Here is a 26010-nt window from a genome sequence, read left to right on the forward strand (position 1 = left end):
AGATTTGCCAATCTGCCAAGACCCACCCACTGTTATTTCTCTCAGACTTCATGTTCAATACAGCCCAGCCTGGGGTTTTTTGACTCACAAACTTATTCAGCTGAAGGATGAGAAGTCCAAGGTGAGGCTGCCCTGGAAAACCTGGCACCTGCACTTTATTTCTATCAGCAATGTTAACAAGACCCAAAGCAGTCAGCATAAAAAGGCTGGTCCAGAACACAAAGGTGGCTCCAGCCCCACAACCCCGTTCCCTGTGTGACTGTTCCACAGCACAAGTGTTCTGTCCCTGGAGGAATTCACACTTTTGGTCCCAGAAATGTCACTGGACCATCCTCTGGGCCACAGTGACGTTCAGGACCAGGCCTTGGCCTTCATGAAGGCCTGGATCTCCTCTGGGCTCCGCAGGTACTGCTCGATCTCACTGTCAGAGATGGGCTCGTCACCAGTGAGGGCCGAGTCTGAAGCACTTGGAGGCACCAGCCGGAGTCTCTTCCTGGGATGGATGAGGCAGGGTGGGAGCAGAGGCCTCAGGGGGCCCCCACGCTGGTGCTTCCCTGCCAAGGGACAGCCCTTCTGTGTCACCAGAGGAGAGCTGGGAGAGCCCTGACCTGCAGAGTCCTGGTGTGCAGAGTCCTGGCCCGGGGTACCCTTACCCAGGGAGTTCTGGCCTGAGGAGCCCTTATTCATGGAGTCCTGGCCCGGGGTGCCCTTACCCAGGGAGTTCTGGCCTGAGGAGCCCTTATTCATGGAGTCCTGGCCTGGGGTGCCCTTATCCACAGAACCCTGGGCTGCAGAATCCTGGCCTGTGGAGTCCTGGCCTGAGGAGCCCTTATTCACAGAGTCCTGGCCTGGGTTGCCCTTATCCAGAGAGCCCTGGCCTGAAGAATCCTGTCCTGCCCAGTCCTGGCCTGAGGAGCTGTTATCCAGGGAGTCCTGGCCTGAAGAGCTGTTATCCAGGGAGTCCTGGCCTGGAGTGCCCCCAGCTGGCGATCCCTGGCCTGAGGAGCTCTGCCCACCGGGCTGTGCCTCCCCCTCCTGCCGGCAGAAGGCGTTTTTCAGCAGGAACAGGCGGTGCTGCAGCAGGTCCCCCACGTGCTTCACCACCGTCTTCTTGTCCAGGTTGAAGCCGCGCAGCCAGGCCAGCTGGGAGGCCATTCCCAGCAGGATCTCCAGCAGCTCCCTCAGCCTGAGGTGGGCAGGGGGTGGCAGGTCCACCCCTGCCACCCTGCAGAACCGTGCCAGGGGGCAGGACAGGCGGCCGTGGGGCTGCAGCGACTGCCAGGCCAGGAACGCCGCGGCCGTGACCACGGGCACCGGGTGCCGGCCCGTCACCAGCCAGGCCTCGCTGGCCAGCTCCACAATCCCCATGGTCCGGGCCACCAGCTTCTCCTTGTCCTCCAGGAATGTGGCAGGGACGTTGGCTGAGGGCTGGACCAGCTGGAAGCTGCAGGAGCAGAGCGGACACAGTGAGGGGAAGTGGCTGAGATGTGGCTGCAGGGAGGGACAAACACGCCCTGCTCCTGCCATGGGCTGCTGCTCATGGACAGCAGGGAATTTCTTCATGGGAAGAGTTGTTAAAACATTGGAAAGGGCTGCCCAGGGAGGTGGTGGAGTCCCTGCCCTTGGAGGTGTCCAAAGAACGACTGGATGTGGCACTCAGTGCCTGCAGCAAGGTCAGAGCATTTCCCCCCACCCTGAGCCTCTCTGGGTGACAAGTTTGGGCTCAATGACCTTGGAGGTTTTTCCAGCCTCAGTCATTCTGGGACTCTGGAATTCATGGTACCTTCCTCTGGAATTCAGGGTACCTTCCTCTGGAATTCAGGATACCCTTCCCTCTGGAATTCAGGGTACCTTCCTCTGGAATTCAGGGTACCCTGCCCTCTGGAATTCATGGTACCTCCCTCTGGAATTCAGGGTTCCCCCCCTCTGGAATTCAGGGTACCCTTCCCTCTCCCAGCTGAGGAGATGAGAAAATCACAGCTCAGGTGTGACCAGAGAGGTGCAAACACCAGCCCGTGCCCACCCCCGTGTCCCTCAGCTCACCTGGCTGTGCCTGTGGGTCCCTGCCCTGCCCCAAACGGCTGGAAGGGCCCCCTTACCTGCTCAGGTGTGTGTTCACCAGGTCTGCCAGGCTCAGGGCGGGCACAGAGAGCCCCAGCTCCCTCTGCAGGCTCAGGAAGACGCCGGCAAACAGCTCCTGCTTGGCGTAGAGCAGGGAGCAGACGGTGCCCACGGTCAGGGGCCAGTTGTGCTGGCGGCACGTGGCGAACACGCAGCAGCCCCCCAGCAGCTCCTTCTTCTCCAGGCTGGCCTGGTGGAAGGCAGGCAGATGGAAAGCCCTCTGGAAGTAGGACAGGGCTGTGTCCTCAAAGGCCGCCGGGAGCTTCAGCACTTTGCAGAGGTCTCGGACCCGCCGGATCCCTGTGGGGAGACACCACCCTCAGCCTCTGGATGGGGCAGTTTTCCCCTCAGAATTCCAGGGCAGGGATCATTCCCCCAGCCCAGGCACAGGCTCGGAGGCAGGTGGGTTCCTGCAGCCCCACAGAGGGTGTCAAAAAGCCTCCCAGTCCCTCAGTGCTGGCTGGATGCAGCACCAGCTGCCTCATCCAGGATTTGCCACCAGCTCCAAAGGCTTTTAACAATTTTTTTTTTTTTTTGCATCATAAAAAATAACCAAACAGGAGCAGCAGCCCGGGAGGCTCAGGGTGTGCAGGGAAAGCTCTTACCTCGCTGCAGGCGGCAGCTCAGCTGCTCCCTCTGCCCAGTGCTCTGGGAATAGGCCACCTCTGGAAAACAGGGTTAGGTCAGACGGTCCTGCAGTGATTCCAGGGGGGATTCAGAAACGATCCAATCCAATAGAACAAAACCTTTCATTTTATTCAGCGTTGGGCACAGGGGGGTGACCCCACCAAAGGTGCTCAGTGAGAGTTTTGTGTTTCCAGGTTTATATCCTGAGTTAGAACTGAAACCCCTCCCCAAAGCCAGGCAGGATATTGGGGTGACTCTGAACACTCTGAGGGCTGTTCTGATCTCTGCATTTCCTTTGCACTAAACCTGTCACAGCTCCAGGTGAATCAAAAATAAACCCAGACATTCAAATCCAATAGAACAGAAAAAAATCCTTCCTGTTATTCAGCACTGGGAACATGGAGGGGTCACCCCATCAAAGATGATCAGAAATTTTGTGTTTCCAGGTTCATATCCTGAGTTAGAACTGAAACCCTCCCCAAAGCCAGGCAGGATATTTGGGGGACTCTGAACACTCTGAGGGCTGCTCTGATCTCTGCATTTCCTTTTAATTAAACCTGTCACAGCTCAGCCTCTAATCCAGAGTTTCTGATTCATTTCTCACAGCTCAGACTCTGATCTAAACAAGGTTCTTGGTTTATTTCTCAAAGTCCATCCTGCACCTCCAGGCTTAAATTCCTCTTTGTCTGAAGCTCTGCCTGGTTGTGAGAACTGGCAGACTTGGCTACAAACTAGAACCAAAAATTAACATAAAATACAAAACTAGAGCAAGTCTGATTAAAAATTAGTAAAGACCATTATGATTTTATGGAAAAGGGATAAAATCCTTTTTCTTGAGGAGTCCCTGAATCAAGGGGAGGGAGGGGACACGGAGGGAGGGAGGGGACACCGGAGGGAGGGAGGGAGGGAGGGAGGGGACACCGGAGGGAGGGAGGGAGGGAGGGAGGGAGGGGACACCGGAGGGGACACGGAGGGAGGGAGGGGGACACCGGAGGGAGGGAGGGAGGGAGGGGGACACCGGAGGGGACACGGAGGGAGGGAGGGGACACGGAGGGAGGGAGGGGGACACCGGAGGGGACACGGAGGGAGGGAGGGGACACCGGAGGGAGGGAGGGGGACACCGGAGGGAGGGAGGCAGGGGACACCGGAGGGAGGGAGGGGACCCGGAGGGAGGGAGGGGACCCGGAGGGAGGGAGGGGACACCGAGACCCCCCCGGGCCGCACCCCGCAGATGCTCCTCCTCGGTGTAGGTGGTGGTGAGCAGCCCCTCGGCCAGGACGCAGCCGCAGGCGGTGCACACGAGTTGCTGCTGCGCGTACAGCGCGTCCTCCGCCAGCGCCGCCGACCCGCACTCGGGGCAGCGCCCGCGCTCCGCCATCGCCGCCATCGCCGCGCCCGGACCGCAACGCTCAGACACCAGCGCCGGCCAATGGCGGCGCGGCTCCTCCACAACCCACCAATGGTGATGCGGCTCCTCCACAACCCACCAGTGGCGGCGCGGCTCGCGGTTCGCCCCTCCACGCACGCCCGGCCCGGGCGCTGGCCCCGCACGCCGCGTTCCGGCAGGAGAAGGAGGAAAAGGAGGACGAGGAGGATGAGGATGAGGAGGAGGAAGATGAGGAGGAGGATGAGGATGAGGAGGATGAGGATGAGGAGGATGAGGAGGAGGAGGATGAGGAGGAGGAGGATGAGGAGGAGGAGGAGGAGGAAAAGGAGGATGAGGAGGAGGAAGATGAGGAGGAGGATGAGGAGGATGAGGATGAGGAGGAGGAGGAGGAGGAGGAGGAGGAGGAGGAAGATGAGGAGGAGGATGAGGAGGATGAGGAGGATGAGGATGAGGAGGAGGAGGAGGAGGATGAGGAGGAGGAGGAGGAGGAGGAGGAGGAGGAGGAGGAGGAGGAGGAGGAGGAGGAGGAGAATGAGGATGAGGATGAGAATGAGGAGGATGAGGAGGAGGAGGAGGAGGAGGAGGAGGAGGAGGAGGAGGAGGAGGAGGAGGATGAGGAGGATGAGGATGAGGAGGATGAGGATGAGGAGGATGAGGATGAGGAAGAGGAAGAGGAGGAGGATTCGGGACTGCCACGCCTTCCTCTCGTCAGGGTCCTCACCCCAGGGCGGCCTCCCGTGGGCAGATGGAGGCACATCCCTCCCACTCCAGGGACCCTCAGGATCTCATCCCTTCTCCCCCAAATCATAACGGGCTTCACTAATGTTTAATCAGATCTGTATCATAGGATCGATTGGGTTGGAAAAGACCTCCCAGATCATCAAGTCCAACCCTTGGTCCAACCCCAGTCCATTGCACTAACTGTGTATTTTAGATTAATTTCTGATTTTAGTTTGTAGCCAAGTCTGTCAGTTCTCACAACCACGCAGAGCTTCAGACAAAGAGGAATTTAACCCTGGAGGTGCAGGATGGACTTTGAGAAATAAACCAAGAACCTTGTTTAGATCAGAGTCTGAGCTGTGAGAAATGAATCAGAAACTCTGGATTAGAGGCTGAGCTGTGACAGGTTTAGTTCAAAGGAAATGCAGAGATCAGAGCAGCCCTCAGAGTGTTCAGAGTCCCCCAAATATCCTGCCTGGCTTTGGGGAGGGGTTTCAGTTCTAACTCAGGATATAAACCTGAAAACACAAAATTTCTGATCATCTTTGATGGGGTGACCCCTCCATGTTCCCAGCACTGAATAACAGGCAGGATTTTTTTCTGTTCTATTGGATTTGAATGTTTGGGTTTATTTTTGATTCACCTGGAGCTGTGACATGTTTAGTTGAAAGGAAATGCAGAGATCAGAGCAGAGTGTCCAGAGTCACCCCAATATCCTGCCTGACTCTGGGTAGGGGTTTCAGTTCTAACTCAGGATATAAACCTGAAAACACAGAAGTCTCGTGGAACACCTTTGGTGGATTTTGTTCTTTTCTACTGGATTTGAAAGGCTTTTTTAATTCCCTCCTTCCATCCCTGCCCCCTCTGGGGCTGCTGTTCCCACCAGGGCTCGGGGCATTTCTCCTTTCACACAATAATTTGGTTTTTTTTTTCCTCTGCCCATCGGGTTTCCCCGCCCTGTTTGCCAATTCCTTCCTGCAGGGGATGAAACCGCCCCCCAAAATTCCTGGGGGATGAGCAGGGCCGGTCACGAGGCCCTTCTGGACCCGCCCTTGGAGCACAAAGATGAAGAGCCATCAGCGACTGAGGTGGGGTTTGTTTATTTTTAGTGTTCCGCGAAAACAAAGAAACAAAAACAAAAAGGGTGTTTTAAAAAACAAACAGTACCTGGGGCTGAAAAGGAGAGAGGACAAACAAGGGGGAAACACATTCAGATCCTTCAATAATAATAATAAAATAAAATAAAAGAAGGTGTTTGATCCTTAAGGCCCTTCAAGGAGATAAAATGCCAGCCCCCCTCACACCAAAGGGAGGCTTTAATGAGTATTTATTTGTATTTATAAGGCAATAAAAACGAGGTGCAAGGGCTGTGTGATGGTTTCTTGGCTGTGCAAGGCCAGGACTGAGCCCAGGGCAGGGCTGGGTTTGCTCTGGAAGAGGCTCAGGCCACCCAAGGAACAACCCCAGGGCAAGAGCCAGACACAGCTCAGGGTTCCCTGCACAGACAGGGCCAAAAAGGGGAGATCTCACAAATTTTAAGGCTTCACCTGTGCTGAGAGCACCTGTTATTGCTTTGGTTCTGTGCAGGGAAGCCCAGGATGGGGATGCACATCACCCACACTCCATGGAATCCACACCCTCCCAGAAGGAGAGCAGGAGCCCAGCCCTGCTCCCCTGAGTCCAGTTACAGCCACCAGTCCCACCAGTCCCACCAGTCAGGGGCTCTGACCCCACCAAGTCTCTATCCCAAGGCATGGCAGGTCCTCCTGCCTGACCCAGAACGTCAGAAAAGCTGCAGAATCCAAGTCCCAAAAGTCCAAGTTCATCACTGAGGTACAGGATCTTCTTTGCAGAGACCCAGAGGCACAAGGAGGGAACTGATCAATCCTTCATCTTCCTCACTCGAAGGCACGAGAAGCAGCAGCAGTTTCAGCAAGGCCAACCAGCACCACTCAGGATTAAACCACCACCACTGTCTGCACTTGGGACCCCTCACTCACCACAGAGGGGATGGAGGGAAGGGAGAACCCCCTCACTGCAGACATTGCTCAAAAAACACTAAAATGAGAAAAAAAAAAGTACCTGGAAGAGTCTTAAGGTTTGTTTCAGGTCAGGCTCTGCCAGGAAAGCCCCAGACTGTGGTAGCAGGTCAGTTTACAGGAATAAAAATGTCATTAACAGCACTTTTTTTGTTGGTTTTTCTAATAAATGTTTAAATCTCCATGTAAATATATTAAACTGCTCTTTGCTACAAAAATACAGTATTGGAGATCTCCAGTAATTCCAGTGGTTTCTGACCATTGCAAGGTGAGAGCCCACCCAGCTGCTCCAGGCCCTCAATAAAGTGCTTTGCTGTAGAAAAACTGAGTTAGAAACTCACCCCCGAGCCAGGAGTGGGGCTCAATAACCCAACACCTTCCAAAGGTTGGAGTGTTATTTCCACAGAATGAAGGCTGGAAAGCTTTAAGCTTTGGTCCTCATGAAGTTCTGGTCCTCTGCTTCCCACTTCCAACTTCCATGTCAGCCTTTTATGGGCTGTCCCAGCCCTGGTGAATCCCAGAGGTGCAAAGAGGCATCTGATTTTATTTTTCTTCTGTTGATCTTTGACAAGAGCTTGCCAAAAAATAAAGCCACGTTTAGTTTTCAGAGGAGGAGGCTGTGGTGGCTCTTCCCACTGTGGGCTGGGAACATCCCTGTCTCCACTGAGACATTTGGGAAGGGATTGATTGTCCAGCAAAACCACAACCCCCTCAGCTACATCAGATTCTGAGCAGCAGCTCACAGAGAACCCCAGCAGGTGGGAAAGCAGCACTTGGGACACTCCCACCCCAAGGGGAGCTTTGGCTCCTTGGGCTGTTCAAGGAATGCACAAATAAAAGCACAGCAAAACTGATCACCCTTGAAGGTCATTCCAAGGTGAGCCCCAGCTCCAAAATCCAAGGTATTTATGTTTAATAAACTGCAAAGTGAAAGGGGAATGGGCACAGAACTCCCACACAGCACAAAACTGGGGCTGTGAGACCCACCCCTGTTCCAGAGCACAGGGCAGAGCCAGGGGGGCCTTTCCCCCCTTGAATGACCTTCAGATCAGGTATTTTAAGACTCTTAAGAGAACAGTTTCTGATTTAAAATGTACCTTTGGTCCAAACCCATTGCAGCCACTGCCATGGCAGGGGATGTACCATGAAACTCAATGTCTCCTACACCAAAAACCTGCAAAGTTCCCCTTGGAGAACTCTTTGGAACAAGATCCACTTGATGAGATGAACTGAGATTTGCTTCTTCCTTTCCAATCTTTTAACTTATGTTCAACTTTCAGGGCATTAATTCCTTTCAAATTACAGCCCAGGTCTGAAGCTGGGACATCTTTGGACTTCTCCAGTGTAGTTAATTATTATTATTATTTTTAAAACAATCAAATCTTCCAACTCTACTGTACAAAGTTTTATATTGCACTACAACTTCAGATATGGAAAGAAGAGTAACTGATCTATCAAAGCTGCTACAAAACAAAACCATTTTAAAAAAAATCTTCCTAAAGGATCATCAGTGCTTTGCTGGGAAGCAAAACACATCAAAAACCCTCCTCCTTTCCATCACAACCAGCCTTTGGATTAATGCCTCATCTTCCCAGATAAGGGGAAAATAAAATAAATTATAAGGTGACTCCATCACAAGAGACCTGATGGAATTACTAATCAATCCGAGGGTTGCTCAAGGCAGAAACAGGAAAAAGGTCATTTTCCATGGGCAGCACAACTGGTGCCACCTGCTCCTCGTGCTCCTCCGTGGGGAATCAGCCCTTGAGACCCTTCACATCTTCCCAGCCCTTTTGTTCCCAGACATGGAAACACGGAGGATGTTGGGGGTTTCTTCCATGACTCTGACCAGCAGGTTGTCAATGTAGTCCTCGAGCTCCCGCACCTGCAGGTCCTTCCTGGAAATTGTATCCTTCTGTTTCAACACCAGCTGGATCAGCTCATCGTGTGTCAGCTGGGCATAGGCATAGGCAGGGTCTGAAGGATCGTATTTCTTGGGGAGAGAAGAAAGGCAGGGTCAGTCCAGACACAGGGAACTTCCAACCCAGCAACACAACACGCCTGGGACTGCCATGGGGAATTTAAAGCACCAAGGAACAGGTTTAGACACAGCATTTACAGAGCCACAGCTGCTCTGTGCCCCACAGCTTCTAAAAAGCATCAAATCTCTGCATAGGGCCAGTTCTGCAGCTCAACCCTGCTGCAGTTTGTGCTGGAGGAATAAGGACTCTCATGCTGTATGTCACAGCAGAAACAAAGTACTGCACAAAAAAGGATAGTGATTATTTCTTTTAAGACAAATGAGATTACCCAAATTCTTCAATTAAACCAAAGTTTAAGCAGTGAAAGTGCCACTTCCCTCCATACCTTCACACTCATCTCCAGCAGCTTTTCATTCATGGTGCTGATGACATTCAGGTTTTTACTCTGAGACTTGTTTGCCATGGCATTCATTGGCTTCACAGGATGGAGTCTGCAAGAGGAAAAGAACAGTTTATGTTGTTTAAGCAGGACATGTAACACCAGCATGACACAGATCTCCTGGCTAAAAACAAACACAGCAAGAAACTGGGGAAGATTCCTACCCTATCTCCTGAGAGAAAAGAGATTCAGCTTCAGAAGGCAAGGCATTTCTAAGCTATGGAGTTTCCATAAGTATTCCCCAGTTCTCTACTATCTTTATTGCCTTAAGGCATTGGAGATAAAGCAGGAGCAGCAACAAAGGAAATACATCCCGAGTGTGTCACGGGACAAAAGGTGGGTCAGGCTCCACGAGGAGGCAAACACAGGGCAGCTCCTCTGATCTCAGGCACTGCTATTTCAGCCTGGCTTTCCTCACCAGAACATATTTGTGGTTCTTGCAACATATCAAATACTTCCATTTATCCTGGGACAAGCATGTTAGGCCTTTTCCAGTCTGAGCTGACATCACAAGCTGCCAAGTGCTGTCATTATGTGCCTGGGCAGGGTTTGTATCATCAGTTTTAAGACAGGAAGTAAATTCCACTTCTATCTCAGCCAATGGTGGCCCAGAGGTGTCCCAGACCCCGGGTACAGCCCTGCAGGTGAGGTCCCCAGGTCAGTGGCACAGCAGGAGCTGCAGTTGATCACTCTGAAGAGCTCAATTCATCCAGGAAATGAAGCATTCCACTTTATCAGGGTGACCATTGTCCCACATCTGAAAAACAGCCCAGTTGCAGTCCATTTCCAGACCCTATTCCCCTGCTGTACCTTCCCTAATGGCTCCTCTGAGAGCTGTGATGAGCAGCCTGTCCCTTTGGCACTCTGGGCACCCTCAGGAGCTGCACAGACCCTTCTGGGGCCAGCAACACCCCCACACTGTCTGACAGCACCCAGGTCCTGACAAATGAGGTCACACCTCGAGTGTTGTGTTCAGTTCTGGGCCCCTCAGTTTAGGAAAGACATTGAGGGGCTGGAGCGGGGCCAGAGAAGAGCAACGAGGCTGGAGAAGGGACTGGATGTGGCACTGAGTGTCCTCTGAAACACCTCCAGGGGCAGAGAATCCACCATGTCTTGATCCAACTCCACTGGGATCACCAGCCCAGGGCACAGAGCGCCAGAGTGATCCCAGTGGGGTTGGATCAAGGGTTGGATTTGATGATCTCAGAGGTTTCTTCCAACCCAACTGAGAAGAGCAACGAGGCTGGAGAAGGGACTGGAGCACAAGTGCTGTGGGGAGAGGCCGAGGGAGCTGGGGGTGTTCAGCCTGGAGAAGAGGAGGCTCAGAGGTGACCTCAGCACTGTCTGGAACTCCCTGAAGGGAAGTTCTGGCCAGCTGGGGGTTGGTCTCTTCTCCCAGGCACTCAGCAATAGGACAAGGGGGCACGATGGGCTCAAGCTCTGCCAGGGGAAATTGAAGTTGGAGAGCAGAAAGAAATTCTTTGCAGAGAGAGTGCTCAGGGATTGGAATGGGCTGCCCAGAGAGGGGGTGGATTCCCCATCCCTGGAGGGTTTTCAACTGAGCTTGGCCGTGGCACTGAGTGCCATGATCTGGTAAAGGGACTGGAGTTGGACCAAGGGTTGGACTTGATGATCTCGGAGGTCTTTTCCAACCCAATCCATTCTTTGATTCTATGAAATCCACTTCCCAGAGGAAGTCAGGGCTGTCTGATGACAAGTCCCAGCATAAAACCAGCAGATTCAGCAGCGGGAGGGACAGACCTGGAAGCAAAAGCAGAGCTCACACCTGCACAGACACCTGCTGTGATCCACACATGGTCTCACCTGTGCTTAGGAGACAGGGTTTCACCACCCCACAGGGTTTGGTTAGGGAATGTCTCAGAGGGTGAAACCCGTGCCTGGAGAAGCTTCTTCTTGCCCGAATTTCCCGCTTTATCTGCGAAGCCCTCGGCTGTTGGCTTTATCCGAGACTCTGCTCTATGACTTGGGGTGTCAGAGAGAAGGGAGTGAGAGGAAGAGGAGGGGTGGCAAGAACTTGACAGGGAGGAAGAGGAAGCAGAAGGCTCAGAGAGGTCACACTCTGCAGGCTCCTCAGCACCCACACTCGTTTCCAGCTCTTGTTTCTCAAAATGACTGTTACACTCCCTGGAATGAGACGTCACACCTAACCCTGAGTCAGCTCCCTGGCCACTGACCCTGGGAGCACCCATTCCAGCAGGCAGCACGGGTGACCTGCCTGGCTTACAAGCACCAGGAACATCTCCTCCTCCTCCTCCAGCAGCCAGGGTCATTGGGGCTGCAGCTGAGCTATCAGGGAGCCCTCCCAGTTCTCTGTGCAAAGCTGTCAAACCTCGTGGCAGCTCTCCAGTCCCTGAAACACCTTTGTCACCTGCAGTGCCCCCAGGGCTGCCCTGACAGTCCCCCAGCAGCTCATCATCGGAGCCTCCCTCCAGGATCAGGGGCAGACTGGCCACTTTGGAGCCACGGTCTGCAGGAATGGGAATGGCAGGCTTGAGATCCGTGAGACCCACAGACAAAGCATCATCACCTTCAGTTTTTAGAGGCCTGTCACCACTGTCACCTCCAGGTGTCACTGGAGGAGGGACAGTCCCTGAGGAGCCACTTTGGGGGAGGCACCCACGAGCCACTGAGGCTTCACCAGAAGGTAACGGGAGCCCAGACATGGATTTTATACCTGAAGAAGGAACATCACCCTTTAACTCAGCCTGGGAAGCTGCTGGGCACCTCCTCAGTGCCACAGCCCTGCGTGGGGCTGGCCTTGGAGGGACAGGGACCTCACTGCCAGCCCTGCCTGCACCCACCTCCCCAGGGGACACCGAGCAGGCTCCCAGGGCTGGACTGACCTGGGAAAGTGAGTTATTTTTAGCAAGAGATGTTGCCTGGGGCTCTAATGGGGGTGCACTTTCTGCCCACTGCTTTCCACTGCAGACCTCCTGCTTCTCCCTGAGCTCATTCCCAGGGAATGGCACCTGCTCAGCTCCAGTCTCTGGCACGAGGCTGTCACTGGGCTTGGGGAGAAATGCAAAACCTGTGTCACCCCTTGTGCAGGGCTCAGTGTTTGCACCAATGACCTCTACAGTGGGCTCACTGTTTTGGAGGGGACCTGAGAGCTCTGTGGATGGGCAGCACCCTGTTCCTGCCTCACCACCCATCCCTGCCTGCCCTCCTGCTGCCCCTGAACCCAGCCTTCCACTGGAATCAGAGCACTGCTCTCCACCTTCCTGCCCACCCAAACCTCCTCCACCTGATGTAACACCAAGGACAAAGGACATGGATTTCCCATTGACTATCTTGCAGCTTTCCAAAGAATCCCCAGGATGCAGCTGGGGAGAATCACAGTCCTGCTCCAGGGCCAGCCTGGGAGGGTCAGAAGGGGCATCAGACAATGTGCCAAGAGGGTCTGGCACAGCTGTGACATCCCTGGTTACAGCCACATCTGCAGAGCCCCCTGAAGAATCGTGACCAGACTGTCTTGCCAAGGAACAGTCCTCACCACGAGGAAGGAAGGAAGGGGAAGAACCAGCAACAATTTGGAAACCTGGCACACCTGCCTGCCCCCCAGGCTTGGACATGAAGGGATTACTGTCATTGAAGTGACAATCAGAGGGGAGAGAAGGTGTGGGTGGGAGAGAGAGACCCTGGGAAGCACCTGCAGCAGAGCCCTCAGGACCCAAGTCAGCAGCAAAAGGATTATTGCTCCTGACAGAGACCTGCCCAGGAAGAGGAGCTTTGGGAACAGAGGCTGGAAGATGATGGGATGAAGGGAAATGGGCAATGCCATCGGGATCCAGGGCTGCTGATGCCCTGTCCCTCTCTGGAATAAAGGGGTTCTTGCCATTCCAAAGCTCTGCAGCAAAAGCAGGAGAAGTGAGAGAGGCAGAGGAACTAGTGATGTTTTCAGAGTCTGGCACTTGGACTTTCTGCCCCGTTTTGGAAATAAAAGGATTATTTGCACTGCTGATATTGTGCACAGAAGGAAAAGCAGGGAGAGGGTCAGGTGCAAGAGTGGGAAGTGTGGCTTGGGGTTCCTCCTCTGGAGACAGGCCCAGTCTGCAAAAAGGGACAAAAAACTCGCATGTCACTTGCAGAGGCAACACGAGGCAGGAACAGTCAAGCTTTAGCACCAGCCTCCATCAGCTCCTGCCACTGGGGATGAATGACACCAGCAAGAGAGACCTCAGAGCCTGTCTGAGATACTTTATGTCCTTCACTACACCTTTATGAAGGATTTTATGTCATTCTTGTCAGAACTCTTCTGCTGCAGAGCTTGTTTTTGCAGCTTTAAGCACCATCTCTTTGCACCCCAAGCAGGTTTATTAGTACATAAACCACTTCATAGGCAAGAAACTTAAACATGAGAAGCACTGAAAACGAGGAGTTAGGGACACACACAAACCACAGCCTTATTAGTAGGGCACACATATATATAAAACCCCAGACACACAATTTATATACATCTGTGTATGAGGGATAAAGGAGCAGAATTTCCGAAAAAGCCTTGTGTCCAAATTCACACAACACCCTCTGTGTTGCTGTGCATCATGCCAAAAGCAGAAGGGCTCCAAGATCAACTTTTGCAAGGCCACAGCCAAGTAAGGAAGAGGAAAGCACAGATGTTAGAACAGGCATTTCAGACCCTGGGGAGGTTCCAGTCACAGCTCAGATAAGAGTTAGTTTTTGCAGGAGATCCAGCGAGAAAAATCACCCCTGCAGTACCTACACAGGTGCCTGCCCTGAGAGAACCACTCCATCAGCATCACTTACAAGGAGCATCCCTATATCCATCTTTCTTTCACAGCCAGAACTTGTTATTTGCTCTCAAAGCACCCAATGCCAGTGTAAATCCCACAGGTGCCCACAGAGCAGCACCTGAGCCCAGGTGTGGCAGGACACAGCCCATTGCCCCCTGCCACCACCACTGCCCATCCCAATTCCCACCAGGACTCACCTGGGCTTCACAGCTTTGGTCTTGGCTGGCACAGCAGCTTTTTCAGGTTTTCGTTCCTCCTCAGCAGGGCTGAGTGGCCTCTTGTTTGCAGAGGTGTCTTCTATGCTGTGAGTGTCCCCTGATGGGTCCCCTCTGCCCAAATCTGCTGGAGGTTCAAGGCATTTGGCCTCCTCTTCGCTTTTCTCTTCTGGAATTCTGTTCTCCTCACTCTGCGGGGTCCTGTCAGGAATGTTCTCAGCATCTCCAGCCTTCCCCACTTCCTTCCTCCCTGTGACCAGGGAGAGCAAGGCAGACTTCTTGTGGTCTGGTTTCTTGGTGTCTCTCCCAGCCTCGGTGCTTGGGGGGACACTGGTGTCCAGCTGCTCCTCACTGCTCAGCAGTTTGTACGACGGCAGAGTCATGGATTTGAAGGTCTCCAAGGATGTGGATCCAGAGAAAGGCTGACTGGGAGACGTTCTTCCTGTCTCTTCAGGTTTAGTGGACCTGGAAGACAGGTTCTCCTCTGAAGCAAAGAGCTGCTTCCTCCTGAAGTTGAGAGGAGAGGGGGAGGAGGTTGGAGTGTTGTCCTTTGTCGTGGTATCTTCCATATAAACGTGACTGCCATTGATACACAGGCTGGACTTGGAAACAGGATCGCTTTTGGATTTCAGGCCACTGAACAAAGAGAGCCCTTCCTTCTTGGTGTGGTTTGTGGTTCCTTGGGTTAGCTGCCTGCTGTCCAAAAGGGCTGTTTTACGAGATTTAAATAGAGGAGAAGCAGCTGGCTTCTCTTCCAGGGCATTTCCAAAGGCTCCTGGGAAAACCAAACAACACAGAGAAATTCAAGATACAAGAAAAATCTTTCCTCTGACACTCGCTACTGACAACCCCAGTGCCAGGAGGGGATTTCTATGGATTCCATCAGAAAGAAGAGTTTAACTCGTGCTGTGAAAAGCATAAACAACCCTCTGGAGAAAGGCTTTGTGCTCACCAGTGCAGTGAGTGCCAATACTCACGTTCTGAGGTCGGAGAGGTCTCAGATTCCTCCTCATCCCACTGTGGCTGGAAGTCGCTGGGCCGAAGCCGAACCTTCTGGGTGATGGGCTGCTGTGTGGGCAGGACTGACATGGACTGGGACAGGGTCTTCTGCAGCCCAGGCTTGGAGAACAGTGCTTTGAACTTGGATTTCTTCTTTTCCTTCTCGACTGCCTCGTCCTCGCTGTCAGCAGGGGAGTGGGTGGTGCTGGGAACGATCGCCGATGCCGTGTCGGAGAGGCCGCTGCTCCTCTTGCCCTTGAGCTTGTCTTTGAGCTTCCCAAAGGGAGAGCGAGGCTTGTCCTTCATGGACAGATCAAACATGCTGGCTGTCATGCTGCTCCTCATAAACTGGATATCCACCTCGATCTCCCCTCTCTCCTTTTCCTTCTTCCCCGGCTTGGAGCGGAGCTTGTACCACCTGCAGCAACAAGGAGACTTCTTTTACCAACTAGTTCCTGAGGTTTGGGTAACTGAGAACACAAAGGGTGCTTATATTTGAAAAATCAAGTCAGCCTCCAGTGTAGGAAAAGAAAAGCCTTTAATCTTATGAGGACGTCACAGTCACGGCCTCAGGTGCCAAGGAAAACATTCCTTATCGTAAAACAGAAGGTTATTAGTAAGATTTGGTTTAAAACCCAGATCAGGAAGGGTTAAAAAGAAGGAGGAAAAACAGAAACACAACATGGAATTCCTGTATTTCAGCTCAGCTGCTCTCCTCTGCCCTTTCATCTCTCCTCCTGACACTTGCAGAGGCCACAGCTTTGAAGTTTGAGCCGAGCCAGCAGCCTCAGAGGGAGACACTGTACCAAGAGCTGCACTCACGTCCCACGCCCTCATACCTTTCATTCCAGCTCCTTAATGCCTCTTAAGCCAAGGAACCCTTAATCAACAGGAGAGAGCCAACCCCAGCCTTGCAGACTGCTGGGGATTTCCACCCACCTCCCCCAGCTCGTGACTGTGACTCTGGAGCACCAGGAAGGACATTGCTCAGACAGAGTCTTCTTATCCCTCCCGAAACGCGGCTCCGGAATGTCGAGCTCTGTGTGGTGAGTGCTCAGGGCATCCCAAACCACAATCCCACCATCCACACGCCCTCAACCACCACTCAGTGACTCTCAAACCACATGTGGGCCAGCAAAGAGAATTATCAGCACTCTGCACACCCATATGGGTTTGCCTGTTGCTGGAGCCGCAGAATTCCCGCTCCACAGAACCCACAGGAAAGGCTGCCATGAAAATGCTGGTTTCTTCCTCCTCACCACGTGGAATGGGAAAATAAAGGAAGCAAACAGAGCATGCAAATGTGCCTTGCCATCAAATTTGCACCTCAACCTCCAAAGGTGCACTGGAAGCAACGGAAATGAACAGGAAAAGCAATTTGCTCCAGAGAAAATTCAAAAGTAATGAGGATTACTGAAGGAGATGTATTCAGGAATCTGCTACACTTTAGAGGGATATACAGGAGAAATTCTTGCCTGGGAGGGTGGGCAGGCCCTGGCACAGGTTGCCCAGAGGAGATGTGGTTGCCCCATTCCTGAAAGTGTCCAAGGCCAGGTTGGGCAGGGCTTGGAGCAATCCAGGATAGTAGAAGGTGTCCCTGCCTATGGCAGGGGTGGGATGGGGTGGGCTTTAAGGTCCCTTCCAACCAAAACCATTCTGGGATACTGTAATTCCAAATGGACACTTGAGCTATAGTCAGATGCTCCAGCCTGGAGTTACAAGACACTGAGGGAAGGGATTCTATGAACAAACTGAGGCTTTGCCCAGCCCTGAAGGTGCAGCCCAGGAATCAGAGATCCTTTGCCTTTAATATGAGCCAGCACAGGCACTTTTGTTCCAGGCTCATGGTTTCCAGGAGCATCCTGTGCTCACAGGGCTTCAGTGCCACAATTGATCCCATGTGCTCCCTGCAAATAATGTGTTCAGCAAAGGCAGCTCAGCCCTGACTGAACAGAGGAAATCATGGACTGATAACTCCCCCCAAACCACAAAAAAATCTCATTAATGGCATTTATCATGGTAGTGACCACCTGCCAATCAACACGTATTTATTTTTCAAATAAAACCAACCCTTCAAGGCTGCACATCCCCAGAGCAGCCAGGACAAAACAGGTTTCAAAGAGGAAACTGAGGGCTGGAAACAGCTGAAAATATCAGAAATTTCAGCCGGAGCACCAAAGTTGTGTTTTCTTTTTCCCTCCCCCTCAATTTTCCTTTGCCCAGACAGACACAAAGGCACCCGAGGTGCTGGCCCTGAGCTCTGCTGACCGAGGGCATGGCGGGCTCTGCAGTGTAAACACAGCAATGCCTGACACAGCCTTAATGAACCCACGGCCTAATTAAGCCTCGACAAGAGGCGACAGCCTCGTCAGGCAACGCGACGCTGGTCCCAGCCAGGCTGGTGCTCGGCCCTGGACCTGCTCAGGTGAGGCAGAGGAGGAAGGTGACTCACCAGCCACATTACAAGGGTGCTGACTCCCAGTAAAACCCTCCCAGGAACCACCCCTGGTTTCACCGCCCCGCTGTTTATGTTCAAAGCAGCAAGTGTGACACAGAGCTGGAGCTGGGCATTAATGTCCCCAGCTCGGGGTGCTGCTGAAGCAGCAAGGCCAACCCCTGGAACATGGAATTATCCGCCTGACATGTGCTTAGTGTTTATTAAGGAAAACAAATAAACAGCTGGTGGAGCCTGAGCTCGTTCCCCGCTGCAGGCAGGTGGCATTCCCAGGACACCAGGGCTGGGGAGCCAGAGTGTTCCCTGTGTACAGTGTCAGCACACACACGGAAAAATCCAACCCAAGGACCAGGCAAGACTGGCTGGAAAAGGTCCAGTCACATTTTCCAGGGGCCCTGGTCTCTTCCAAAGGAAGGTACTCCAGAGCTGGGGGGGGCTTACCCATGCCCCCCACCACACACACCTGGTGTGTCCCCCGTGTCCCCTGTCACACCTCGTATGCCCCTGTCCCACCTGGTGTGTGTCCCCATGTCCCCTGTCCCACCTGGTGTCCCCCCCCGTGTCCCCTGACCCACCTGGTGTGTCCCCTGGCCCACCTCGTGTCCCCTCCATGTCCTCTGTCCCACCTGGTGTGTCCCCTGTCCCACCTGGTGCCCCCCATGTCCCCTGTCCCACCTGTTGACCCCATGTCCCCGTGTCCCCTGTCCCACGTAGTGTGTTTCCTTGTCCCACCTGGTGGGTGTCCCCCCCCCATGTCCCCCGTCCCACCTGGTGGGTGTCCCCCCCCATGTCCCCCGTCCCACCTGGTGGGTGTCCCCCCCCATGTCCCCCGTCCCACCTGGTGGGTGTCCCCCCCCCATGTCCCCCGTCCCACCTGGTGGGTGTCCCCCTCCCATGTCCCCCGTCCCACCTGGTGGGTGTCCCCCCCCATGTCCCCCGTCCCACCTGGTGGGTGTCCCCCCCATGTCCCCCGTCCCACCTGGTGTGCCGCCGCCCTCCGTCCTCCCGCAGCGCCTCCAGATCCACCTCGGCTCTGCCCAGGAACTTGTCGGCTCCGGTGAGCGCCCGGTGCAGGACGGTGAGGCGGAGCGCGGGCCGCGGCGGGAGCTCGAACGTGGCCTCCTCCCTCCACAGCGGCTCCCCCCGGCACCGCTCGGCCACCGACGTGCGGAACTTGTCCCGGCCCAGCGCCATCACCGCGTACGCGTCGCTGCCGCCCGCGGCCGCCTTGGCGCGCAGCCCCCGCGCCCGCAGCACCGTCACCCGCACGTGGGTGGGCGCCCAGCCCGCGGCCGAGCCCGCCATGGCAGCGGGAGAGGAGCGGGACGGGGATGGAGCGGGGATGGGGAGGGAATGGGCAGCGAAAGGGAGCAGGAGAGGAGCCACCCGGGCACCCGCCCCGCCCCTCTCGCGAGAGCACAGGGTGTGCGGGACCGGGGAGGGGCGGGGCTTGAGCCGGGCAGGTGGGTACAGGTGGGTACAGGTGTGTGCAGGTGGGTACGTGGGGGTGCAGGTGGGTACAGGTGTGTGCAGGTGTGTGTAGGTGGATACAGGGGTGTACAGGGGTGGGTGCAGGCACGGGGCAGTGTACACGTCTATGTACACAGATGTGTGTATGTACAGGTGTGTACAGGTGGGTGCAGGTGTGTACAGGTCTATGTACACGGATGTGTGTATGTACAGGTGTGTACAGGTGGGTGCAGGTGTGTACAGGTCTATGTACACGGATGTGTGTATGTACAGGTGTGTACAGGCGGGTGCAGGTGTGTACAGGCGGGTGCAGGTCTATGTACAGGTCTATGTACATGGATGTGTGTATGTACAGGTGTGTGTACAGGCATGTGTGGCATGTTACAGAGCTGTGTGTACACATACATGACATGTTACAGCTGTATTCAGGTATTTTCATGCACAGGTGTGTGCATGTACAGGAGTGTGTGACATGTTACAGGTGTGTACAGATATTTTCATGTACAGGAGTGTGTGACATGTTACAGGTGTGTACAGATATTTTCATGTACAGGTGTGTGTGACATGTTACAGGTGTGTACAGATATTTTCATGTACAGGTGTGTGTGACATGTTACAGGTGTGTACAGATATTTTCATGTACAGGTGTGTGTGACATGTTACAAGTGTGTACAGATATTTTCATGTACAGGAGTGTGTGACATGTTACAGGTGTGTACAGATATTTTCGTGTACAGGTGTGTGTGACATGTTACAGGTGTGTGTTGTATTTGCACTTTCACGTTATTATCACAATAAAAGGAAAAGAAAAACACTTCTGGGAGCATGGGAGGAATCGAAAGGGCAATGAAAGGAGACAAGGAATGATACTCAAAGCCCAGACAGTTTATGTCCCTCTGCAAGGATCTGTTGCATTTGGCACAGGGCAGTGGCAGCTCCTGGCAAGAGGAGACCTCCTGGCCACGGTCCCACCAGCTCCACTCCAGAGCCACAAAGACCACTCTGAGCTGCCCCTATTCTATTACACTCCATCACCATCCTCATCTCCCATGTCTTCCTCTGAGAACACTTCCTCCTCGGTTTTAGACTCAGCATCATCTTCCACTGGGGAGAGAAGAGGCAGAGCTGCAGCAGCCCCTTGGCTGAAAATCCCACCCCACGAGTGGAACACGGACACCCTCCCACCCCCCAGCAGAGAAGAAAAACTAACACAGACCACGGTGTCCAGCCCACGACTTCCAACAAGCAGCAGTTCCCCCCTGAGCAGCCCTCGCTCCATCTCTGGGGCAAACAGAGAGCACGAGCTGCCACTAAACTGCCGTGGAACACCCCGTGGGAACGCCGAGCCCACAGCCCGGTAACACTCACGGATGACGTGCTGCCCGCTGAGATAGACCGGCCCAGCCCCACACTGGAGTACGAAGGTGACGGGAGGGACCAGCTCCAGACCTTTGAGGCTGATCTGCAAAGAGCCGGAGCTCAGAGACCCACCCCGGCCCCAGCCCGAGGTGGCGATGTCACCTCACAGGGAAGGGCTGTCCTTACCATGGGCAGCACCGAGCTCCGCAGCGCCGCGATGGGCAGCGGCTTGTGCTCCCCGAAGGCGTTTTTGGAATCCACCGCCACCACGTGCAGCTCGTCCCTGGCATCAGCGTCCAGGCAGATCTAAGGGGCCAAGCAGAGAGCCCATGGCAGGGACCTGCCGGTGGAGGCTCCAGGGGCTCATCGGCAAGGCTCGGATCTTACCGTTCTCAGCAGCAACAGGTGCTCCAACAAGTCATCGTCCTCCTTCACCACGTAGCTCTGGGCGCCCGTGCCCAGCTGGCAGCCTGGGGGGCACAGTGTGGTCTCTGAATGCACAGGCTGTCCCCTTCCAAAAACAAAGGGGAGGCCTCCCCACTCCCAAAAGCAAAGGGGACACCTTCCCAGGTGGACACTCAGGGAAAGGGAGAATTCACACCCAGCCTGGCTCACCCAGCCTGGCTGTCTGCAGAGCACAGCCACTGTCCCCCCACTCACTCCTGCCACCAGGGCCCCCCCCAAGCATGCCAGGGCTCACAGCTCCATACCCCACAACTCAGTCACGGGCCTCTCCTCTGACTGCAACTGGGAGAAGGGAAACGAGGTGTCCATCTTCCACAGCAGATCTGACACCACTGACCAGCTCCTGTGGGACAAACACCAGAGAGAACAGCACCCACAGAACAGCAAACACCTGCCATGGCACCGGCTGCTAATAAAGGGAAGGGGGAACCCAGGGAGGTGAAGGCTGGGAATGCAGTGCAGGTGGGGGTGGGAGGAAGGTGACACCAGTGCCCTCACCACCCCCTCACACCCACCAGCAGCACCCACAGGTCATCTGAGCCCACTTTAGTTTGATTAGAGATGAGGTCATCAGCCCTGACAGCAGGACCTGCAGAGCCCCGGGACCCCCATTCCCTGGGCCAGCTCCCCCTCATCTCCACTGCTTGGGAAGTCACTGATTAATGCTGGGCTCTTGAGAGGGGTAAAGAACACCATGTGGGATGGCTTGAACTGTGTGGAGGATGAGGCTGTGGAGGGTTGGGGGACATACAGAACCAGTTTGTGCTTGGGCACAGCTGCTGGGATCAGGAATGAGCTCCCCAAGAGCCACCAGATCTGAGTCTGAGGCTTTTAAAACGTGTGCACTCACTTTTACTCTCTTTCTTTAGTGATTTCATCCTTGCAGGGTGTTAAAAGCAAAACACACCAGGGGAGGATCCCATCAGGGCAGACCCTGTGGCATCCAGGGTTCCGATTCCTGTGCAGGAGCTGGGATTTCCCTGGCACCAGGAGGTGGCACTGAGCACCTCTGTCAGCTCTGTCTGCCCTTTCAGGGTGTTCAGACATGTGGCACGGCTGGGGGCTGGCACCATGGCATGCCCAGAGCTTGGCTTTTCTCTACCAGCCACAGCCCCTGAAAGGTGGGAAGCGCCCCCAAAGCCTTGCAAAGCCCCCCAGAAACTGCACATGGAGCAGCATTCCCTCTGCTTGGGATGGATTCAGAGGCATCTCAGAGGTTCAGAGGTTTATTTCACACGGCAGGGGGGAGACAAACCCGGACAAAAACTGTACAATCACCGCGACATTATTACACCAACTTACGCCCAAAGGTGCTGCGTGGCAGCGTGGTGTGGGCAGGGCACATCTGTACAGGCTGAGAATCCACCTCCCCTCCCATCCCTGAGCAGCACAGACATGGACACCTGCTCTGAATGAGAGGGAGAAACCGGAGGAGTTCTGACAAGATCAAAAGTCCCTGATTTTTTAAGTCCTTCGTAATCAGAGCTCCCTTCACTCCCCTGAGCTTTTCCTTTGTCAAAGGCATCGCTGCAAGGGCACGGATGGAAATCCTTGGAAGGGCTTGTGCCTGCAGGAGGCTCTTCTCCCTTCCCGACCGACTGTCTGAAACTGGCCGATCCCGGAGCGACGGGGTCGTTCATCCTTCAAAACAGCAGAGCTGCCAGTCTCCACATCCCACTGCCAGCCATGCCAGGAACACCCCGGGTGGGAGCCTTGGCCCCTGACCACACATCCCTGAGGCTGTGCTGTCCCTTGGCAAGCTGCTCCGGAGCTTTTCCCCAGCTCCAGGTCTCCAGCACCAACGGCATAGGGGACCCAGTGTTGTCCCGAGACCACCAGCGCTCCCGAGGGAGATCCCCCTCGTCTCCGGGTCGGTGCGTGCACCGGACGGTCTTTCCAGCACCGCCATCCCCCGGTGCTGCTGCTCCGTCCCCAGCCCTGCAAGAAGAGGGTGGGAGGTGACACAGCGTCACCCACCGGGCTCAGCCGGGGACAGAGACCCGCGGCCACCACCCCAGCGGGCACGGAAGGGGCTCCAGGTCTGGAGCTCCAGTGAGCCAAGGAGGCAGCAGCCCAGGGAAGGGGTTGAAGCTCCCGGGGCAACGGGGAGGTGTCGCAGCCGAAACTGGACAGCGGCCGGGGGCTGGCCACGGACTGCGCTCCCCGGGGAGGACAGAGGAGAGGCCGGAGGGGTGATGGCCCGGCTGGGGAAACACTCACTCTCCTCCCGGCTCTCTGCTGCTCCCGGTCAGACTGACGGACCCGCGGGCGTGTCTCTGCCGGCAAACCTGAAATAGAGCACGGGGGTGAGAGCCCAGACCTTTCCCACCATTTGCCATCTCTTGTGCTCAGGGTGGGTGAATCCTTCCCAGGGAACACCTCTGGCACCTCTGTCTGCACATCTCTGCTGGCAGGAACCTCTCCTGCCCTCAGGCATTGGGAGAGGTTTTGACCAAAGAAACACGGTTAAAATCCACAGTAACCAGAATTACTCCAATTTTGACATACTAATAAAACTTTCAGGGTGGAAAAACCGGACCCTGTAATTGAAGGTGCAAATCCATGTCAGGGTGCTGGCAGGGCAGAGCCACAGCATGGGTGTCCCTGCCAGCCCCCTGCCAGCCCCCAGCCAGCTCTGGCAGTCCACCTCCCACTCCTCGAGGGTCAGAGGGGGGTGAAATAAATTCCCTTCCCAGATTCACACTGTTGGAGGGCGAAGTGACCCACAGAGCCCAGGCTGGTGACAGCGGCCCCAGTGCCTCACTCTGATGAGAGTCCCCCTGTCTTCTTTCTTTAGCAGAAGAAGTGGGAGCAGGGGCAGCAGGGAGGAATCCCGGGGTTTAGGACACATTCCTGCTCAGCTGGTTTGCTTCCCTGTTCACAACCAGTATTTCCTTTACCAAGGAACTGCAGACCCCGTCCTGGTAGGCTGGGGTGAGACTGGCTGGGACCCCACTTTTTCAGCCCAGTGGAGGAGCCAGGGTTTAAGGGAACTTAAAGGGAGAGGGCAGTGGTTCCCAGCCCCACAGCCCAGCACCTCTCCCCCACGCCCTGGGCTCTGCCTGCTCCCTGGCTCTGGGGTCTGCCTGCCCTCCAAGCTCTGCACTGAGCTATCAAACCACAGACAGGCCCTCAGTCACACCCCCAAAATGCTGGACCCCCTGAGCCCCTCCCAAGTGAGTGAGTGCCTCCTGGTACCTACTCATCAGGCTGAGAGCACGGCATGGTCTGGGTGCCCTGCAGCCAGGACTCGCCCAGTGACTGCTGCCAGTGGCCACTGCCCTGGGACTGGGGTGTCTCCTCTGCTCGGCTGCTGCTGCCCCGAGCCTCACCATCGTCCCCAGGGCACCCGGGGGCCACCTTGCTGTCCTCTGGGGGGGCCCCCCGGGGGCTGAAGGCACAGGGGCAGCGCTGCATGTCCTGTGAGACGGCGTGGAGCCGGCGGTCGGCGCGACGCGGGCAGCACAGCAGTTTGCGGAAGGCGCTCCTGAAGTCGGGGCTGCGGCAGTAGATGATGGGGTTGAAGGCTGAGTTGACATAGCCCAGCCAGTTGAGGAAGAGGAAGAGCTGGTCCGGCACCAGCGGCCGGCAGAAGACCTTGATGATGTTGGCCACGAAGAAGGGCAGCCAGCAGAGCGTGAAGACTCCCATGATGATGCCCAGGGTCTTGAGTGCCTTATGCTCCTTGATGGCCAGCAGGCGAGAGGGCCTCCTGCGCCGGCTGCTCCTGGACGTGGGGCTGGGGGGCTCCTGCAGGAACCTCACCTTGTCCTTGCCAATGAGCTGGACGTGCCGTGTAGCCACAGCAAAGACCCGAACATAGACAAAGATCATGACGAGCAGGGGCACGTAGAAGGAGATGGTGGAGGAGATGATGGCGTAGGTCATGTTGGTGACAAAGTCACAGCAGCGCGGGTCATCATAGCAGCGCGCCGCCTGCTCATCCGCCCCGTCCCGCCACCAGTGGTTCATGATGGGCAGGAAGGAGATGAAGGCAGAGATGGCCCACACCAGGCACACCACTGCCCGCGCCCGGCCCTTGGTCACCAGTGCCTCGTACTGCAGCGGCGAGGTGATGGCGAGGTAGCGATCCACGGCGATGGCACACAGTGTCTCGATGCTGGCCGTGACACACAGCACGTCCAGTGACGTCCACAGCTCGCACACTGTCGTGCCGTAGGGCCAGTGGCCACTCAGCAGGATGGTGGCCCCCGGCGGCACCACCAGCAGGCCCATGATGAGGTCGGCGCACGCCAGCGAGGTGATGAAGATGTTGGTCATGGTCTGCAGCCGCGGCGTCTTGGCGATGGCCACGATCACCAGCAAGTTGCCGGCCACAATGACCAGGACGGTGAGGCTGAGGGCAGCCCCCAGCACCCACTGCCGGCCCAGGCTGCCGACCCCGCTGCAGTTGCCGGAGCCCCCCCAGGAGCTGCCGTTGCCCGCGGGGAGGGGGCTCATCTCCGCCGGGCTGGGGGGGCACCGGCCCCGAGCCCCGCCGTGCGCTCCCGCCGCGCTCCCGGCGCAGCCCTCGGGGCGGACCGGCGGGGCCGGGTCCCCTCCGCGCCGGAGGAGGAGCCTTTAAAGGCTCGGGGCGGCCCCGGGCTGCCCGCTCCGAAGGGCAAGGGAAGAGCAGCTGGCGGCGGCACCGCCTCCCCACGGACGGGGCGCCCCGTCCCGTCCCGCTCCCCCGGCATCCCCATCGGACGCCTTTCTCCGTGCCCTCCAGCTCCTCACCGTGCCCACAGTCCCGCATGTCTGTCCTCGTTCTCCGTGCACCCTGCACCCCGCCGTGCACAGCAGACCCTCACCGCGTGCCCTGGTCTTTCTCTGTGCACCTTCACCCCTTTGTGCCCCCTCTCTGGTGCTCTGGTCCCTCTCCCCACACCTCAACTCTCACCCTGCACCCCTTGCTCTCCCCATCACTGTGCACCCCAGGACTTTGCTGCAAGCCCTCCCC

The 26010-nt window shown here is 55.7% G+C and overlaps 4 protein-coding genes across 5 annotated transcripts; all 4 read right to left on the bottom strand.

Annotated features, from left to right (window-relative positions):
* Positions 1-108: 108 nt before the first annotated feature.
* On the bottom strand, positions 109-4304 carry BRF2 (BRF2 general transcription factor IIIB subunit). The gene is made up of 4 exons (XM_071579126.1): positions 3973-4304; positions 2727-2786; positions 2100-2421; positions 109-1444 (listed from the first exon to the last, which is right to left on the bottom strand). Exons 1-4 carry the CDS (start codon positions 4133-4135, stop codon positions 352-354), a joined length of 1638 nt encoding a protein of 545 aa, XP_071435227.1. The 5' UTR covers positions 4136-4304; the 3' UTR covers positions 109-351.
* A 1632-nt stretch (positions 4305-5936) lies between these two features.
* Positions 5937-19139, bottom strand: RAB11FIP1 (RAB11 family interacting protein 1). 2 transcript variants are annotated; one of them, XM_071579173.1, is made up of 6 exons: positions 18736-19139; positions 15280-15719; positions 14285-15077; positions 11140-13386; positions 9262-9367; positions 5937-8887 (listed from the first exon to the last, which is right to left on the bottom strand). In XM_071579173.1, exons 1-6 carry the CDS (start codon positions 19059-19061, stop codon positions 8669-8671), a joined length of 4131 nt encoding a protein of 1376 aa, XP_071435274.1. In that variant the 5' UTR covers positions 19062-19139; the 3' UTR covers positions 5937-8668. The 2 variants fall into 2 exon arrangements, with proteins under 2 accessions (XP_071435274.1, XP_071435275.1); XM_071579174.1 differs by lacking the exon at positions 11140-13386.
* A 1108-nt stretch (positions 19140-20247) lies between these two features.
* LOC139683645 (nucleoplasmin-like) lies at positions 20248-21359 on the bottom strand. The gene is made up of 5 exons (XM_071578964.1): positions 21296-21359; positions 20973-21055; positions 20772-20891; positions 20595-20688; positions 20248-20330 (listed from the first exon to the last, which is right to left on the bottom strand). Exons 1-5 carry the CDS (start codon positions 21357-21359, stop codon positions 20248-20250), a joined length of 444 nt encoding a protein of 147 aa, XP_071435065.1.
* A 1939-nt stretch (positions 21360-23298) lies between these two features.
* Positions 23299-25511, bottom strand: ADRB3 (adrenoceptor beta 3). Its single transcript, XM_071579151.1, has 2 exons — positions 24253-25511; positions 23299-23338 (listed from the first exon to the last, which is right to left on the bottom strand). The coding sequence occupies exons 1-2, from the start codon at positions 25509-25511 to the stop codon at positions 23299-23301; spliced, it is 1299 nt and encodes a 432-aa protein (XP_071435252.1).
* Between the last annotated feature and the right edge of the window lie 499 nt (positions 25512-26010).

The sequence above is a fragment of the Pithys albifrons genome, chromosome 29 (assembly GCF_047495875.1).
Source record: "Pithys albifrons albifrons isolate INPA30051 chromosome 29, PitAlb_v1, whole genome shotgun sequence".
In the NCBI taxonomy this organism is placed as follows: domain Eukaryota; kingdom Metazoa; phylum Chordata; class Aves; order Passeriformes; family Thamnophilidae; genus Pithys; species Pithys albifrons.